At 37.1% G+C, this 16,746-nt stretch overlaps 1 protein-coding gene across 3 annotated transcripts in view; it reads right to left on the bottom strand.

The window, feature by feature from the left end:
- Positions 1-865: 865 nt before the first annotated feature.
- LOC108965104 (relaxin receptor 2) overlaps positions 866-16,746 on the bottom strand; it is a 57,403-nt gene continuing 41,522 nt past the window's right edge. For 2 of the 3 annotated variants that reach the window (XM_018927305.1, XM_018927306.1), the window contains exons 10-18: positions 14,808-14,948; positions 13,878-13,949; positions 9,721-9,864; positions 9,355-9,471; positions 7,638-7,873; positions 6,981-7,095; positions 3,841-3,985; positions 2,573-2,727; positions 866-1,495 (exon numbers count right to left, since the gene is read on the bottom strand). In XM_018927305.1, coding sequence (XP_018782850.1) covers positions 1,111-1,495; positions 2,573-2,727; positions 3,841-3,985; positions 6,981-7,095; positions 7,638-7,873; positions 9,355-9,471; positions 9,721-9,864; positions 13,878-13,949; positions 14,808-14,948 — 1,510 coding nt within the window. In that variant the 3' untranslated portion in view covers positions 866-1,110. The remainder of the gene's footprint in view (positions 1,496-2,572; positions 2,728-3,840; positions 3,986-6,980; positions 7,096-7,637; positions 7,874-9,354; positions 9,472-9,720; positions 9,865-13,877; positions 13,950-14,807; positions 14,949-16,746) is intronic. The other variant, XM_018927307.1, reaches the window with a different exon arrangement.

The raw sequence follows: 16,746 nt of genomic DNA, 5'->3' as shown, positions 1-16,746 counted from the left end.
CGAATAACTCCTAAACTACTGGGCCGATTTTGGTTCTGTAAATTTTGTATTTTGTAGAAACGCATGGGCTATAAGTCTATTGGACAAAATTAAAATTTGCAATTACGTAACATTTTTTAGAATTAAAAATGTAACTCTAATCGACGGTTTTCACGGGAAAAGTCGTTAAAACATGTGAATTTCTTGGGTTAGTATTAGCAAATAATGCTGGAATATAACGGTAGTGCTTGCGAGTTAGTTTGTGTAATATACATAATATATTTTAAACGATTTGTAGCATTTTTTTTACTAAAATACTTTGGGAGTTCTCATTGCACTTTCAGCGCAATTTTGAAGTTATTTTAATCCAAAAAATGAAACCAAAAACAATTTTTAAACATCATTTATTTTTTTAAAAGCATTTTACAACAATTTTCACTTAAAGCTAACAAATTTCGCTAGGCGTTTATAATAAAAATCCCAATTATACCACGCTGCTTATAAAAATTTTAATTTCTTTTTGCACTAAAGTTACCAGATTTACAAACAGTTTTAAGCAGTTTTTGACATATAAATTATTTGTTCGTACAGTAAAAGTTAAAAGTATTTCTCATTACTATCTTATGTCTATAAAAGTACATATTTACATAATTACAAAACTATTTTTTTACATTTGTGTAATATGTAAGGATAATACTTGAAAGATCACAACATACGTTGGCTTAGCGCAACAAGTTACTATAAAAGCTTTTAATTTTTTAATAAAAATATGGAGAGGTCCAGCTCGCTGCTCTCTTTTTGCAATTTATAACGTAAATATATCTCAATATGAAATTCTGAAACTCTATTTGGCTTCAAAAATTTTTTTTAATTAATTTTTTTTTTCTCTATTTTGTAAAAGATTATACTTCTTTCGAACTTGAGGCTTATTACCAATTTGCGCCTTAAAAACTAACTCGTTAATATTTTTTTGCATAGAAATAAAGGAATCTCGCTACTAAAACTAAAGTAAAACTAAGAAGACAGTCTCATTCCAGAGTCTCTATCGGCTCAGCAGCCCGTTGCATGAGTGTGGTTCTGCCTCCAACGCTCTGCATCCAGCTTGTCACCCGCCTCGCTGCAGCGTTGGCATCACACGTAGCTAAGGCGTCTATTCTGCGATCGCTTTCTGCTCGAAGAGCAGCTGTAATTGTGGCTGTGATTCGTGCGTATGCTACTGAAGTGGCCCAAACTCATGCTGAGGTTCGAGTCGAAGGCAGTTTGCGTCTGTGAGCGCGGATCGGTCATGAGTGAGCAGGAGGTGGGCACCGCTTGGCAGTAGCGCAGCAGCTGCTGCTTGAACGCCGCCGTGGTGAGCGTGTACAGCACCGGATTTAAGGCTGAATTCACCGGCAGCACGAGCACGGCGAGCCAGGCGTAGAGCGAGGGTGAGATTGCGCAGCCCGAGAGCGCTGCCACCTTGACGACAATTATCGGCAGCCAGCAGGCGCAGTCAGTTGTAACAATTATCGCGAAACTTTATGAAAACAGAAATAGAAATGTGGTGCATTATAAAAAATAGTGGGGTTGACAACAGATTAAACACAGAGTTGGGTTATGCTCGCATAAAAACCAACTATCTTAAACTTCATAAGACTTCCGGGGCAATCGAATGCTCTGAAGTCTATTCTTTTTATCCCCTCTACAAATGCTTTCTTTTTTCTCTGTTCAACCTTTCTAACGATTTCCTAAGCAGGTGACTTAGCCAACATAAACCCGCTTCATTAGCTTCACTTGGAATGATTTTAGAATTTTTCTAAACAATTTCAACTTTTTAGCATCAAAAGCTTTAAAGATTGTCAAATTATTTGATAAATAAGCCAATTGAAACTACGGAATTACTTTTTTGAGAATCTGTTAGATTTCAGCAAGGTCCTTTCTTACCGCAATATGCTTCTAAGTTTCTGACTTAAACCAAGAAGTTATTTTGTAAAGTATTTTTCGGTACCCGAGTCATGGAGATAGACTAAATTTTGATTGGCAAGTTATCCTAACAACTGCGACTCGCACCGAAGCTTCGAATATCAATTATAGTCGGTTTCTCTTAGAAAAAATGTGCTGAATTTGTATACAACATTAACTGTTTCAGCGGACTGGTCTATTGTCAAAACGCTTGGGCATTCAGCAGTCTATTCAGCTAACGTTTTCTTCAGCTGAATAAGTGCCGAAAGGTCTGAAAGCCAGTTATGTTCAACCTTCAGCGCTTTTGTCTACCTTTATTACGCTAAACTTTCTTGAGCTGAATAAGTGACAAATGCAAACTATTGGCTACAATTAGCCTTCCTTTCACTGTTTCAAGCTGGAGTAGAATCTTGTAGTCAAAATGTATTAAAACAAATCGAAGCCTTTACTTATTTGCTCCTGCTTCCTTTGGGCTCGTAACTAATACCCAAAAGCATTTATCCATCGCTAGCCTTTAAATTGAATGCCTTTTCTAAAATTTCTCATTAGTTTTTGGTTTTTCACGCTCTCCGTGTACATTGGCCGCCCTGGCCCGTACAAACAAATAAAATAAGCACAACAAGCGACAGGAAAACAAATAGAGATCACTTACCGCGTAGCCACAACATTTTCACGTCCACTCAGCGTGCTCCGCATGCCGCCGCCCGAGTCGCGTATCGCCTGCAGCATGCGAATGTACGAGTTCGATATGAAAATCAGCGAGACGGTGTTAATAAGTATGAACAGCAGCGCGGAGTACTCCCAGCCCTGCGAACGAGCAGAAGTAGAAAACAAAAGAATCAAATTTATGGCGTAATAATTGAAAGATGGGAGACTTAGAAATAATATGGAAGGGTGCATGTAAATATGTAGCGACGCATAACAACGCCATTTTTCAAAAAATCACAATTTCTTTGGCAGAAGAGCAAGAAAAAATCGAAATGTAATTTACATAGCACGACAAAAGTGACGAATTGTGTAAACAAAGTGCTTGCGACGCCTACATACGCTTCACCAAATGCAGAAAACCATGTGCCGAGCTATATGCCGAAATTCATAAAATTTCCCATATAAAATTGTAATAATAAATAAATGAAGTACTGAAGAGGCCTTAAAATAAAAAATTTTAAAATAAAGATTTTTTGTCATAATTCGATAATTTATACAATCAAAAGTAGCTCCCTACAGGGTTTGTCCGGAAAGTAATAGGACTGAGTCAATTCAAAAAACTTATTACAATTCTTTAAAAGCTTTCAAAATAGGCTGCCAGTGCGATTTCCAAACATTGAAGGCATTCTCCGGGATAGCCATGAGGGCTGAGGTGCATTCTGCTGCTTGGATCCACCCTGTTGTCTCAAGATGCTTGCCTTTCATCGGTCTTTTCAGGCAAGGAAACAAAAAAGAAAGTTCGGGGGGCTACACCTGGGCTATAGCGCGGCTTCGGAAGCGTTGGGGTGCCCACGATGGATACCCGGTTTGTCCAGGAGGAACAAATTCATGGTGGATGATGCCTTTGATGTCAAAAAGGACAATGAGCATCGTTTTCACTTTGCTCATTCTTCCCTCTTTTGACGACGTCGCGCGAAAATGTTGACTCTCCAGGTGCTCGGAGACAACTGACCAGCCGCTCGTTCGTTAGCTAGGAATGCCCTCTACCGAATCCAGTCGAAAATCAGTCCTATTATTTTTCGGACAAACTCGGTTTATCTAATAACTTAATAACAAAGCGTTGTCTATAATCTATTAATAGTTTATAATTTTTTTCGAATTTTCCACAAGATTTGGTTCACTGGGTATTTACTCATTTTTGCTAGATATACATATATTCTACAATTTATATTTAATGTAGGTATATTTTATTTACTTTTCACTCTCACTCACCTTTGCAAATGGATCGTGTATGTGCAGAGAGAGACAAACACCGTTAGTGCCATAGAAATGACCACCAAAATATTGTATCGGCAGAAAAGGCAAAGCGGCAAGCACGAACGACATACCCCACAGTAGACCAAGGCGAAAAGCGATACTGCAAATAGAAAAATAAAACTGATAAGTAAAAAAACGAATAAAAAGTTCAATTTAGGATAGAGAAATGAAAGCAAATGAGAGAAATGGACAAATAGATTTATCTGCATAATGAAAATAAATTAAAAAAAAACTTTCATGAGCTGCAAACGTGAGAGCAAGGAGTCAAAGCAAGCGAATTGTTGAAGAAATGTAGGCATTAAGAAGGGGTTTTCATGGTTTTCGAAAGATGTATAGTCGAAATGTCTCACCAATAACTTAAAAAAAGTCCTCCGTTGCTGTGGTTCATAGACATAGATTTGTTTTTGGAAAAAATATGGTATTTTCAATTGCATTGGGTCATTACATGAGCTTCAATGCGATTTGAGGCATTCACTTATAGAGACACAGACATTTTTCATATGGTCAGAAGTGCAGAAGTGGAAGCTGAAGGACCTTCATAGCATTCCCACAACACCATACAGCTCACAGAGCATTTCCTTCTTTGTTAACTGAGCCAACCGACTTGATACGAAAAGTATTCCAGAATATCGCTTTATCAAAAACGCAGTCGCCTTATTGTGATATCGTCGGTTATGACATTTTAAGGCAACTTGAAATCTATTTCACCCAAATCAAAACTCTATTCACGCTCTACTGCTAAAAGCCAAGAAAGCTGTTCAATTCTACTGTGTGTTAAGCTCTTGAAAATGCTGGCCGAGCGACGTAAAAAATTAATGCTTTAATGTATCGGAAAAATCGAAGGCAAATGGGGACCCGCCAAGAGTGAGAATAATAAAAATAAAAAAAAGGTATGCAGTTATAAAAAATCGCACTAAATTCAGTCACCAGCGCTTCGTAGTCTAAGTGTTCATGTTGTTAAAGCTCGAATTTCATAAGCAATACACAGCACAACCAAGCAGTCCGACACGCAATCAGAATCCAGCTGTTCTGCAATGAAGTCACACTCCACACTGGGAGGGTCACTGCACAGAAAGCGGGTGACCAGCAAAACTCGAGCCACACGAGCTCGCCATGTCACCTCACACCTCAGTTTCCATAAGTCACGTTTTACTTGTGCGAAGCGCACAGAACGCTGGCCGTGAGTATATGAGAATGTATGTGGTGTGTGGAGATATTCCTTGGTTTAAGGCTGTGGCTTCGAACCTTGTGCAAACAATAACAAATAAATATGAGGGATATGCATAAGCAGGTAGAAATTGCTTCGAACTGTTAAAGAAGTTGGCAAGAAACTTGCTTGCATGATTAGAACGTAAAATTTAATTGAAAATCTTACAGAAGACCTTGCTGAGTACAAGGCAAAGGTAAGTTCACTTTTCACCCCAAAGAATTTGAGTTTTCTCATTTTTTTTAAGAAAACAGCACTTATGTTTACTACTCGCAAAATCTCGAGTACAATCACCTCTTGAAGATCTCAAGGGCTCCGCGACCTGATCTCATGAACCTACATAACTCTGAACTATAGGAGTGTCGGAAGACAGATCTGAGGAAACCCTTTCCTAACCACAGTGGCCTAGAATTATGACTGTCCATAGAGTTCAAAAAGTTCCTTTTAAATGATTTAAGGGATTTAAATAAACGAATAAAATAAAACTCAATGTTAGACTTGTCTTCATATAAGCGCTGGTATTGTGAGCTAATTCATAACCGATTTTTTATAAGTCAGTCCAAACCGGTATAAGCGACCTCTTTATAACCCGATCTAAACGGGGTTAGATCTCCGAATTAATGACCCTTGGCCGGATAGAATCCGGCTTAATTCCGGTGCTTAGAACAGGCTGTTGGGAGAACCCCCACAGCGACCATATTTACAAACTGAATGAAGGAGTACAGCCTTGACCTTAATATTGCAGTCGATGGTGTCAAGATTAAGACTGGAAATCGGAGCAGCTTCACTCCTCATACGACCGCGATTATCGCCAAAGTACGCAACCGCAAGAAAATCCTCAAGTCGCTAGCCGCCAGCAAATGTAACTTACAAGGCAATCGATCGGCCGTTCCTTAACTATGCCGTACCAATATGGTCGCCTGGATGCAAAGAAATGGAGAGGAGGAAGCTCCAAACTACGACAGGATGCCTCATGACATCTCCTATCGAACACCTGCATAGTGAGGCCCATATACTCCCAGTTAAGGAGCATTATGAATTCCTCTCTAAACAGTTTCTGCTGGCGTGCTTTCGCAGAAATCAACCTTACAGTCACCTGCTTGGAGCAGACTTGCCTCGTAGAAACATCAAGCGGCCATTCCTCAACTACGTCGATGACATCAGACAAGACGCCGATCAGACTTCGGACGTAACTCACTTCCGACAAGCACTGACCGCCATTCACAGTAGCATTATCAACACCGTCACCGACTTCCTTTCAGTAAATAGCGTACTTGAAGTCAAATCACCACCCATTGCGAACGTAGAGCTCGAGTTGCCGCGAGAAAAGAGAGTGACGCTTGCGCAGCTTCTTTCTGAATATTGTAGCAGTTTCAGCTCCTACTTATCCAGAATAGATCCTGACATATCCAATATATGTCCTTCGAGCAATTGGTCCCCGCATGACACTGTCCACGTCTCCCTTTGGTCCGACCCCGACGAAACAGTACGTTTCTTGGGCCGTTGGATGACGCCAAAAGAAGCTAAGTTTTCTTTACGTGAAGGGTATTACAGCTTCGGCGCAGACGAAGTTTATGTTTCATTTTAGCTACAGCTTTTCGCATCAAGAAGTGTCAAGTTGTCAGAATAAAGTTTAGGAACTTTAAAATATTTCCCAGTATAACTTTAATTGAATTTCTTAACAAGTTCTCGGAGATCTTCTGAAATATTTACGACTTATTTGTGACTGAAAATTTTCATCAATACACAAATGACTAACATAACTTGTTGCCTTTAACACGCAGGAGCAATTTGCACTTTGACACACGTCCTACTTACAATTTATCATTTCTCACTTCTTCTCAGGAGAGAAGAGTCACTCTGTAGTACTGATTTATTGTTTACTTACCGCGTTTTGCCGCTATCGCGTGGCTTTAGAGGACGTGTCACGGACATCAGGCGATCCCATGTCACCAATGTTAGCAGCAAAGTCGATGATTGACAGCTGAATGTGCTGAGGAAGCCTGGAAACGGCATATAAAAACAGCAAAGTGTAAACAGCAATGACAAAAATAAGGCGAATCACGTAAATGCAAACAATGGATGGACAAAATTGTGCACGAAATTTCAATAAACATTTGATGGCCTTTCACAGCGAGTTTACACTGTGTTTACGCATGTAATTGTGAGTGATAGATGAGGATAATGATAATTTTTTACTTTTAGCTTATTGAATATTTTTTTAAGATACCAAGTTTTTAATTTTTTTTTTAAGTCTTTTTCTTATTTTAGTTTTAATTTTTGAAAATTTTGTTATTTTTTTTTCTTAATTATTTTTAATTTTTTAAAATTTGTTTTTTTTCTTTATCATTTTTTTTAAATTTTTTTATAATAGTTTTTATTTTTTTCACTTAATCCTTCAATTCTTTTTTCCTTAATTTTTTAAAAATATTTTTTAATTTTTTCAATGATTTCTCAATTTTTTGGTATTTAAATTACCATTTTTCATTGCACTTTGTTTCTTTCTTCTAAAACTCGCCACCACGCACTCAGTGTGCGTACTCACCCGAGAAATCACACCAAACACTTTGTCGCCATGCCTCATCGTAGAAAATGTATTTGCCGCGAAATTTAATATCCGCACAAGCAATTATCGTTAAGTAGATGCCCATGAGGAAGTCGCTAGCGGCCAAATGACGCAGATACAATGAGTGCTCCACATTGCTGCGCGATTTGTAAAAGTAGCGGCCAAGCAGCACAAGCAGGTTGCCGACGGTGGCGACAAAGGCCATTACCCACACACTGTCAACGCGCAAAGATGATAAAAAGTTAATAAATCGCAAGTGTTAATGTCCATATTTCGTATTAAATATTTATATTAGTGAACAAACTTCGTCTAGAGGCACCCTTTATAATGGAAACGCCTTAACATTTAATACAATTTTAGTTACTGAACTTGAAGTGCGTTAACTTTCACTTTTCCGGGCGTCAGCTGCTCGCCGCATAAACTTTTCAGTCAGCAAGCCATCAAATAACAAAAAAATAAATAAAAATATAAAAACAACAAAAACACTGTAAAAATATTTCAGTTTTTCTAAGCAAAGTTTTTTGCTACGCTGAAAATTTACAACACGTCCGCGAAACTTTTAGTTTGAGAACACAATTTTTCGCTTGTAGTGTGGTGTCCCGCTTATTTGTCTTGCGCTTTGTCAGTCAACAGCTGGCAAATAGATCCAGCACGTGCGAGGCTGGCGTTATTTGTTATTGTGCCACCAGCTAAATGCTTAGCGTTACATTTAGTTCATATTTGCCTTTTGTTGCGCGTACGTGTTTGGCGGAGATATATCTTTTGAAGTAACTTAGCACTTGTTACCTTTTTAAGGTTCACCAAATGGTGGAAAAGTATGGGAATGAGGGCAGGAAAAGATGCCGGAAATACTTTCATTATCTAATTTGCATGCTGAGAGCGTCAGGTGCTCTTTTAAGTTGAAGGAAAAAGATAATCAGTAAAGTATTTGTTTTGGCTGCCATGGCGTATAATTAACATCAAGTAGTTTACTTCAATTTGCTTGGCAGCAGCGGAATAAAAGCAAATCTATAAAAATATATGTGAATGTGTATAAAAATATCAATTTACTCAAAGCTTCGAATTCTAAACGTGATGGCATTGGCTTTATACCTAATTCCAATTTTTATTTGCTATGACTACAACTCAAAAGACAATGCGATTTGACGTTAATGGAAGAAGATAAAATGTCATTATGCTACCTAATAAGCAAAAACGAAAAATAGTATGCTATTTCTTCACAGGTTTAAATTTTCTCTACAAGAACTTGATTCTAAATGTTCAATTTATATGACGGATATATGCTGTAATCAACCGATCTAAAATTTTTTTGTAGATAATATATTAATAAATTAGACAATAATCCTTGCGAAATTTCTTGAGACTATCTTGTCAACTAAAAGAGTTTTCCTAACAAGAACTTGATTCTAAATGTTAGGAAGATTTAGGAAAAAAATATTGCAATAGTTTCCAGTAGAAATGAGCTTGTTAGGGTGCAGTAGAAAGCCGTTCCAGGATCACATAAATTTAAATTCACCCCTAACGTATTAAAAGAGGCACTTTGGGTGGCCCACAAAACTCATTAAAGACTATCTGACGCAACCTCCTTTCTTGAAGTGATGCAATTCGTGTCCCTTCTCCTCTATGCATTTTCAATTACTCAGTATATGCTTAAAATAACCGTAAATATGCACCCTTTAGCCACGCTTGCACTTACCTGCCGCGCAATATTTGATTATCCAACAAGTGGTAAGTGCTGCTAATGCCATCGCCACGCGGCTCGCAGACGCGCACATGCAGAGCGGCACGACACAAATGGAACCACGAGAAGTAGCTGCAACAAAGTAAACAGAGATATCGATAAAGGCAGAGGGAAAAGGACAGCTGTCTGCCATTTGCTGTGGCATTGAGAAATGAAATCGAGTAAGAAGTCAACATTTGCACAGCGGCAGGGCGTGTGGCGCAGGCAGTGAATGCCTCAGCAGCTTGGCAAGGCATATAAACTGCTAAGGCGTTGCACTTGAGCACACACACGCAAGTACGCTATGTATGCAGACACTGTATTATATATTGCACTACTCACATATAATTCAAATTGGTTAGATTCTGCAAGACACGCGGATCCAATGTCTTGAATTCATTGCCCGTTAGCAGCAGCGATGTGAGATTCTGCATACAATCGAAGGCGTCCAACTCAAAGTGCGCCAAGCGGTTGTCGTTCAGGTGCCTGGCGGAAGAGAGCATGTTGAAAAAGTATAGAAAATGCAGATTATGCAGGCAAAGCAGAAACAGCTCGAAATGAAAATCATTGGACTAAAGCCACAAGCTATCAGACACAAGCCACCGTTAGCCGTCTAGTTAATGCATCTGAATAAAAATACGTATACGAATTTGAGTCTAGTGTATATGGCCATGCATGACTTTCAACGCCACAATCAGCAACCTTTTTCTTTTTCAAACAGACTAAATTTCACATGAAAGAAAATTTAAAACAATATAGAAACTTGCAGCGGCGAGAAGTTATCCTATAGTGGAAAAGGAAATGGACTGAAAGAAAACATTAAAGGTTAAGCTTCCAAATACTAGCTTCTAAGGATTTTTAATACTCTTAGTGAAAAATAAAGATAAATAAAAACACAAAAGCATTAATTCCTGCCACACCGAGGCTATAAGATCCTTCACAGGTGTATTTTTTACAGCATTAAAGCGAATAAAAAGATCTTAGGCTTGGTTTTGGTCGAGCAGTTTGCATGGCAGCTATATGCTATAGTGGGCCGATCAAAACAATTCGTTTGGAAATTGTAGGGCTAGCTTGGAATAAAATATATGCCAAATTTCGTGAAGATAACTCTCTAAACGAAAAAAACTTGCCATATATGCACTTTATTTCGATTGTCCAGTTTGTATGGCAGCTATATGTTATAGTGGTTCGATATCGGCAATTTCAACAAATGAGGAGTTTCTTTGGAAGAAAATAACGTGTGCGAAATTTCAGATCGATATCCTAAAACCTAAGAGGCTATTTTGGATATTTACATGGATTCAGCTGTGAAGATTACAAGCTACATGTTTCGAAGTTATGATAGACAGAGAAACGTATAAGCTTTAAAATGGCTCCAGAGGATCTCTGTTAAGCTTTTATTGGAAAAAAATACTAATACATGCTTAACAATTGATGACAAGAGTCAGACGTGGTACACAACAAGTCACGTGCAACATGTCAGAAATTAATAATAAAAAGTAAAAATAAAGAAGATAAAAAATTCAAATAAAATTGTAAGCATAAAATAAAAAGTGTGAGCTCAATGTTAAGAAAATGTGCACCAAAAGCCATTCAAAGCTTCCAAATACATAAAGCCAATTGTGAAAACGTTTACAGCTCAATGAATTTAAGCAGCTTGTAGAAAACATAAACAAGCGAATTTTGTAACACATAGCTCTTTTTGTTACACAAGCTTGTTTATATAACTAAAAAAAAAACAAATACACAACATTTCATGATTTGCTGCCAACATTTTTAACGCCTTACTTATGTTTGATTTAGGAAAGCAGGTATGTGTATCTTATTCACTTCAATTTTACGCTCTCTTGCCGCCGCCTTGGCCACCGAATGTAATCTACGAAATCCAATTTGCTATTGATTGCCTATTATCGCCATGTTTGCCAAAAGAAAAGCGAAAAAATCTTGTCAAAAGGGAGTGGTTGGGTCCACGAAGCTAGGCTATGATACCAGCGGGTAAATACCATGCGGCAACAGCTTATCAATCTTCAGCAGCTGCCACAACCAAAGCGGGCCCACAAATAGATAAGGATGGTTAAAAGGTGGCAAGGCTCGAGGAAAAAGCTCACAAATAAACATTTGCTAAGCTATAAGTTGTTCATGTGACCTTCAGCTGCTGATCTGTAGCTTCGCATCAAATATACTTTTCGCATTATTTTTCTTTATCCTTTAAAGACCACGCAACTTGTAGCCAAAAAGCGTAACCTGTTTCTTTTATCTTCACCCTAATATTATCATAGCAATGGCCTATGGCACAGCATTGGCCATGTGTTTTTCCAATTGTATTGACATTGACGTGCCGTCAGCATTGATCTGCATGACACACACATACACACTACAACAGCGACGTGTTTAACCTTACGAATCCCTGCTTTCATTTGCTTTGAACTTAATGTTTCGCCAAACGCCCTTGAATATGCGTATTATTACTAAACAAAAAATGTGCACTTGACGTTTAAGAAATTTGGCGTCGGTTCGCCTAAATACAACGCATGTATGGGATAATACGCCTGAAACTATGCTTTGAGACTGACGCTAACATTAAAGAATTTCAAAGTACGTACGCCACACAATTCTTCGATTGCTTTAGTCGGCTACGCTTTGGCATTTGTTTAGTATGGCTGGCACATAGTGGCTGTGTGCCAATTCGTAGGTTGCGTATACGCCTCAGTGGCCATGAAAATATCGTGCATTTCTTGTATGGGAAGTGCGAAAACACATGCATACAAGTTTAAATTTTAGATAAAATTAAATATATATAGAATATTGGAAATTTTGTCTCCGTAAATTTCTTATACTATTCCATATTAAATTTGAAAGACGGGGGGCCTGTAAACAGAAACTTCCAGTTCGAAATTTCTTTGCTAATCAAATTGCCGCTATCAGATTTCACCAGTAATGGCCTGCAACTAAATGCCGAGAAAACATAAAACATTTCAGACTCAAATTGTCGTTTACACTTATTGACACTTTATAAAAAACTGGAACATTAACTGAATGAAAATTGCTCAAATTGAATTTCAACTTTATCCAAGTACCTGCAGGCATCTAACACGTCTGCACAGCTTGAATGTATACTACATATACACATACATAAATAGATATCAATTTCATTTCCTAATGGACAACAAACAAAGCATTACGCTGATTGAAGAACTTGTCAATTCATCGCACTTGAAATTCCACAACCTAATCTCAACAAGTCTATTTTTAAAGTTGTCTCTTATTTAATAAATATTATTGCTATGTATCGGATTCTTCCTTCTTTAAGTGTGTAGGAATTTTGGACATTTTTTTTTTCTTATGTACGGTGATGATAAATTTACGCAGTTTTTACAGTTACAGTTTACAGTTAAATCTATTTTCAAACATCAATTTACCGCAATTTCGAGATAAATATGAGTTTCAACCTTAACCACAACCTCAACATGTTATATATTTCAAATTCAATTTCAACCTCAATCACAAACTCACCTTCAATTTCAGCATCGTTATGAATTTCAATTTCAAACTCACCACGAACCTCAACCTCAGCTTGGACCTTACTTTCGATTTCAATATCGACATGATTTTCTACTTCAATTTCAACTTCACTTCGAAAGTCACCCTCAACATCAACTTAATTCAATTTTAACTTCTACATCAACATCCACTTCAATCTGAATTTCGAATTTAATTTCAACATCGAAGTTAATTTCAACTTCAATTTCAACCTCAACATAAATTTCAATATCGACGTGAGTCTCAATTTCAACCTCACTACCAAACTCTACCTCAATTTCAACCTGAACTTTAAATTTAAATTCAGCATCGACGTTAATTTCAACTTCAAACCTCAACATCAACCAGAACTAGAATTTCAACGTCAACTCCCAACCTCAACCGCAACCTCAATTTCAATCTGAATTTTAAATTCAATTTCAGCATTGAGGTTAATTTCAACTTCAACCAGACTTTCAACTTCAACATCAACATCTACCCCAACTGAAAACCGAATTTAAATTTCAATTTCAACCTCAACTTCAACAACGACATCAACCTAAATTTTAACCTGAATTTCAACTTCAATTTCAAATGTAGACTCAAACTCAACATCAACACCTACCGAAACATCAAAATCACCTTCATCCTCAATAATAACATCAACCAGAATTTCAATTACTACCTCAACTCAACTTGAGTTTTAACTTAAATTTCAACTACCACCTCAACTCAACTTAAATTCAACCTCAACGAAAGTCGTATCCTTATTCTGACCACAATATGTTACGTCATACCATTTAAGATTCATGCAGGTTAATTTCTGTCATCAATATATGCGGAAAAAGCATTAGCTAAAGCCATAAATCACGCTCAGGAGCAAAAACACTTGATACTTGGTACTCTGTGCTCAAACAGTAGCACAATTTCAGTGCAAATGACTAGGTAATTATACAAAAGTACTTCAAATGTATACTCACAGTCCTTGCAGCAGCCGAAGTGGGCAAAAAGTACGTGCTCGCAGCACTGACAGTCGATTGCCAGCTAAAAATCTGCAGAGAAAAGAATGGAACAAAAGAAAATGTGTAAAAATACAAATACGGAATGAACGATTTATGTACGGTAAAACAAAGACAAAATATGCTTGCAAACAATGAAAATGTGCATTTGCGCAGACAAACAAATCTAAATTTCTTAGAAATAATATTTGAGACAATAAACTGCCGAAATTGGAGATTTTAAGAGGCTCTTCTTTTGAACGAATGCGATGCACTGCCAGCTTGTTGGCAGCAGGATGAGATATGTGTGCATACCGTTACGTGTTTACAATTGCTTCATCGTATCTACAACAACAACTGCATTGAAATATTTGAAAATATTTGCCGATTACCACGCTAAATATTTGTGTGTGAATTTCCGCTAACTGTTCGCATAAATGTATCTCTGTGTATGTGCTTGTCTTATGTACGCGCTAGTTTACCAAGCATTTCGCGAGGGGTGCGCCATCAAGCAAATAAAATTGAAAGTATGCGCAAGAGCACATATTTAAGCTATTTCTAAGTGCATGTGCACTGCCATATGCCGGCATACCCCAAAGAGGGTCATGTGTGTGCGGAAAAATATTTTGGGAGCTAAAATCTGCATTTGCATATGTGTCGGAGCGCAAGCATAAGCACTCACACAGCTGCAACTGTAATGCTTGTAATAATACGCGTACACAAATTTGGAGCTTTGTGTACTTAAGTGAGCTATTTCGCTCTAATCCTCCTTTCAGTCCCCCTAACTACACACGCATCCGCGCACCCACTCGCCCACACACATCCATACGATAACTGGCGTAACATTCACCCGACGTTGTTAAATAATATTTATGCAAACGCACACACACACACACACACACACATACTTACAAATGCAATAACCGCGGAAATGTAAACGAATTCCGTTCGATGTCGGCGATGCGATTGTGCGCCAGCGATAAAGTGTGCAGCTTTGTGAGCACCGGGAACATGCCCGGACGGATCTGATGGATGTGATTCTCATTGAGGTAACTGTAAAATAGGAAAATATGTGAAACTGATAAGTGCATTACCGAAAAGTTAAGCAAGTGTGTGTGCAGTTAGTTTACAAAGTAAGACAAATGAAGTATAAATAAACAAAAGACTTTTACAAGAAGAAGAATAAATATGTACTCCTAAAAGGTATACGAAATTTTTACCCATATTTAAATTAACCAATTACGAACCTAACTTTAAACTTAACTTTATCCTTACATTACCCTTAACTTTAACATATCCCCAACCCAATCTTAAAATATTCCTCTAGCTTTACCTTAACCTTAACAATAATTTAAGATTTCAATCTTAAACTTAGTACACATGCTTTTCTTTGTAAAGAGCTGCTCACTTGTGGGAACTGACGATATCGGAGCACTATAGCATATAGATGTCATACAAACTAAAACATTAAACATAAAAATCTCTGTACGGAAAAGTTTTTTTTTTTTTTCAAAAGATATCTTCACAAAATTTGACATAGATCATTCCCAAAGTTAACCGGTCAATCTTCGCGAAAATTATTTAGATCGGACTACTATAACATATAGCTGCCGTACAAACTAATCGATTCGAATCTAGTCTTTGTGAGGAAAACTCTTTTTTTTCACACAATATCTTCATGAAATTTAGCGTGGATTACCGTCGAAGTCCACAGTACAATACCCGAAAAAATGTTTATGATCGTTTCACTATAGCATATAGCTGTCACACAAACTGAAGTATCAAAATCAAAATAATGTTCTTTTTATACACTTTTATGCCATAAGAAAATCTCTTATAAAAGATATTATATCCTCGTCGCAACCGAATTTTTCTTATTTTGGCTTCAATTAGTAACTTCTAATTACGTTGTTTTTCCTTTGCGCTATTATTCACATTTAATTTTTAATCCGCTTATTTCAATTTATTTCAATAAAATATGAGTATAAAAGAAGATTAAGCAAATTTTAAATACCTGGCAACACTGGATCGGAATGAATTTAAAAAAAATATTAAATAGCAAAAATAACAACGCCTCTTTTCGCCTTTCAAATGTAGCACAATGTTCTCGGCTATTTCCCCGCCCACACATACTTATTTACATTACAGGAAGTTTTTGAATTTTGTAAAACTAAATAAAACAAATAATTTTAAGCAACAAATTTCACTTGCGTACAAACGCAATTAGTCGTTTGTGCAAATAAATGACTATTTTCAAATTATGCATAAGCACAGCCTGCCATTTTGCGTAAATACCGAACATTTAACATTCAATATTTAAATTTTTGGCGTCTCTAACGGTAATTTAGTAGCGACATTCAATTATGCTGGCGTTTATTTCACTGAGAACACAGGTCACGTTTGCGCCGATAATCGCGGACACTATGCACTTTGTGTAAAAAAGGAGCATTTCATTAATTTACTCTTTTCAGCGCTTAAGTGTGACGGACATTTTCTGAAACACATTTTTGAGTTTTTTCGCAATTTCTTTCTACTTAACAAAAGTCAGCAACATTTCGCGCTTTGATTTTTGCATTTTCATACATTTTGAGCCGACTGAAAGCAGGCAAGCGGTTGTGGGTAATGCTTTCACTTTTACTTATCATCAATCAATCAAAAATAAATACAAGCCATTAGCGCTTTATAAATTGATTTTTTTAGTATTTTCACGCATGTGGTCGCTCGAGTTGCTTGTTGACATAATTGGATAAAAGCAAAGCTCTTCAATATGATGACAATTATTTGTCACATTTTTTTGATAAATGTGGTCTTAAAAAGAAAAAAAAACTAATAAAAATAATACATATAAAAA

This window comes from Bactrocera latifrons, unplaced genomic scaffold (assembly GCF_001853355.1).
Source record: "Bactrocera latifrons isolate USDA-ARS-PBARC rearing strain unplaced genomic scaffold, ASM185335v1 scaffold_133, whole genome shotgun sequence".
NCBI classification, from domain to species: domain Eukaryota; kingdom Metazoa; phylum Arthropoda; class Insecta; order Diptera; family Tephritidae; genus Bactrocera; species Bactrocera latifrons.
The sequence above is the reverse complement of the archived record's forward strand: the minus strand, read 5'-3'. Positions and strand labels throughout refer to the sequence as shown.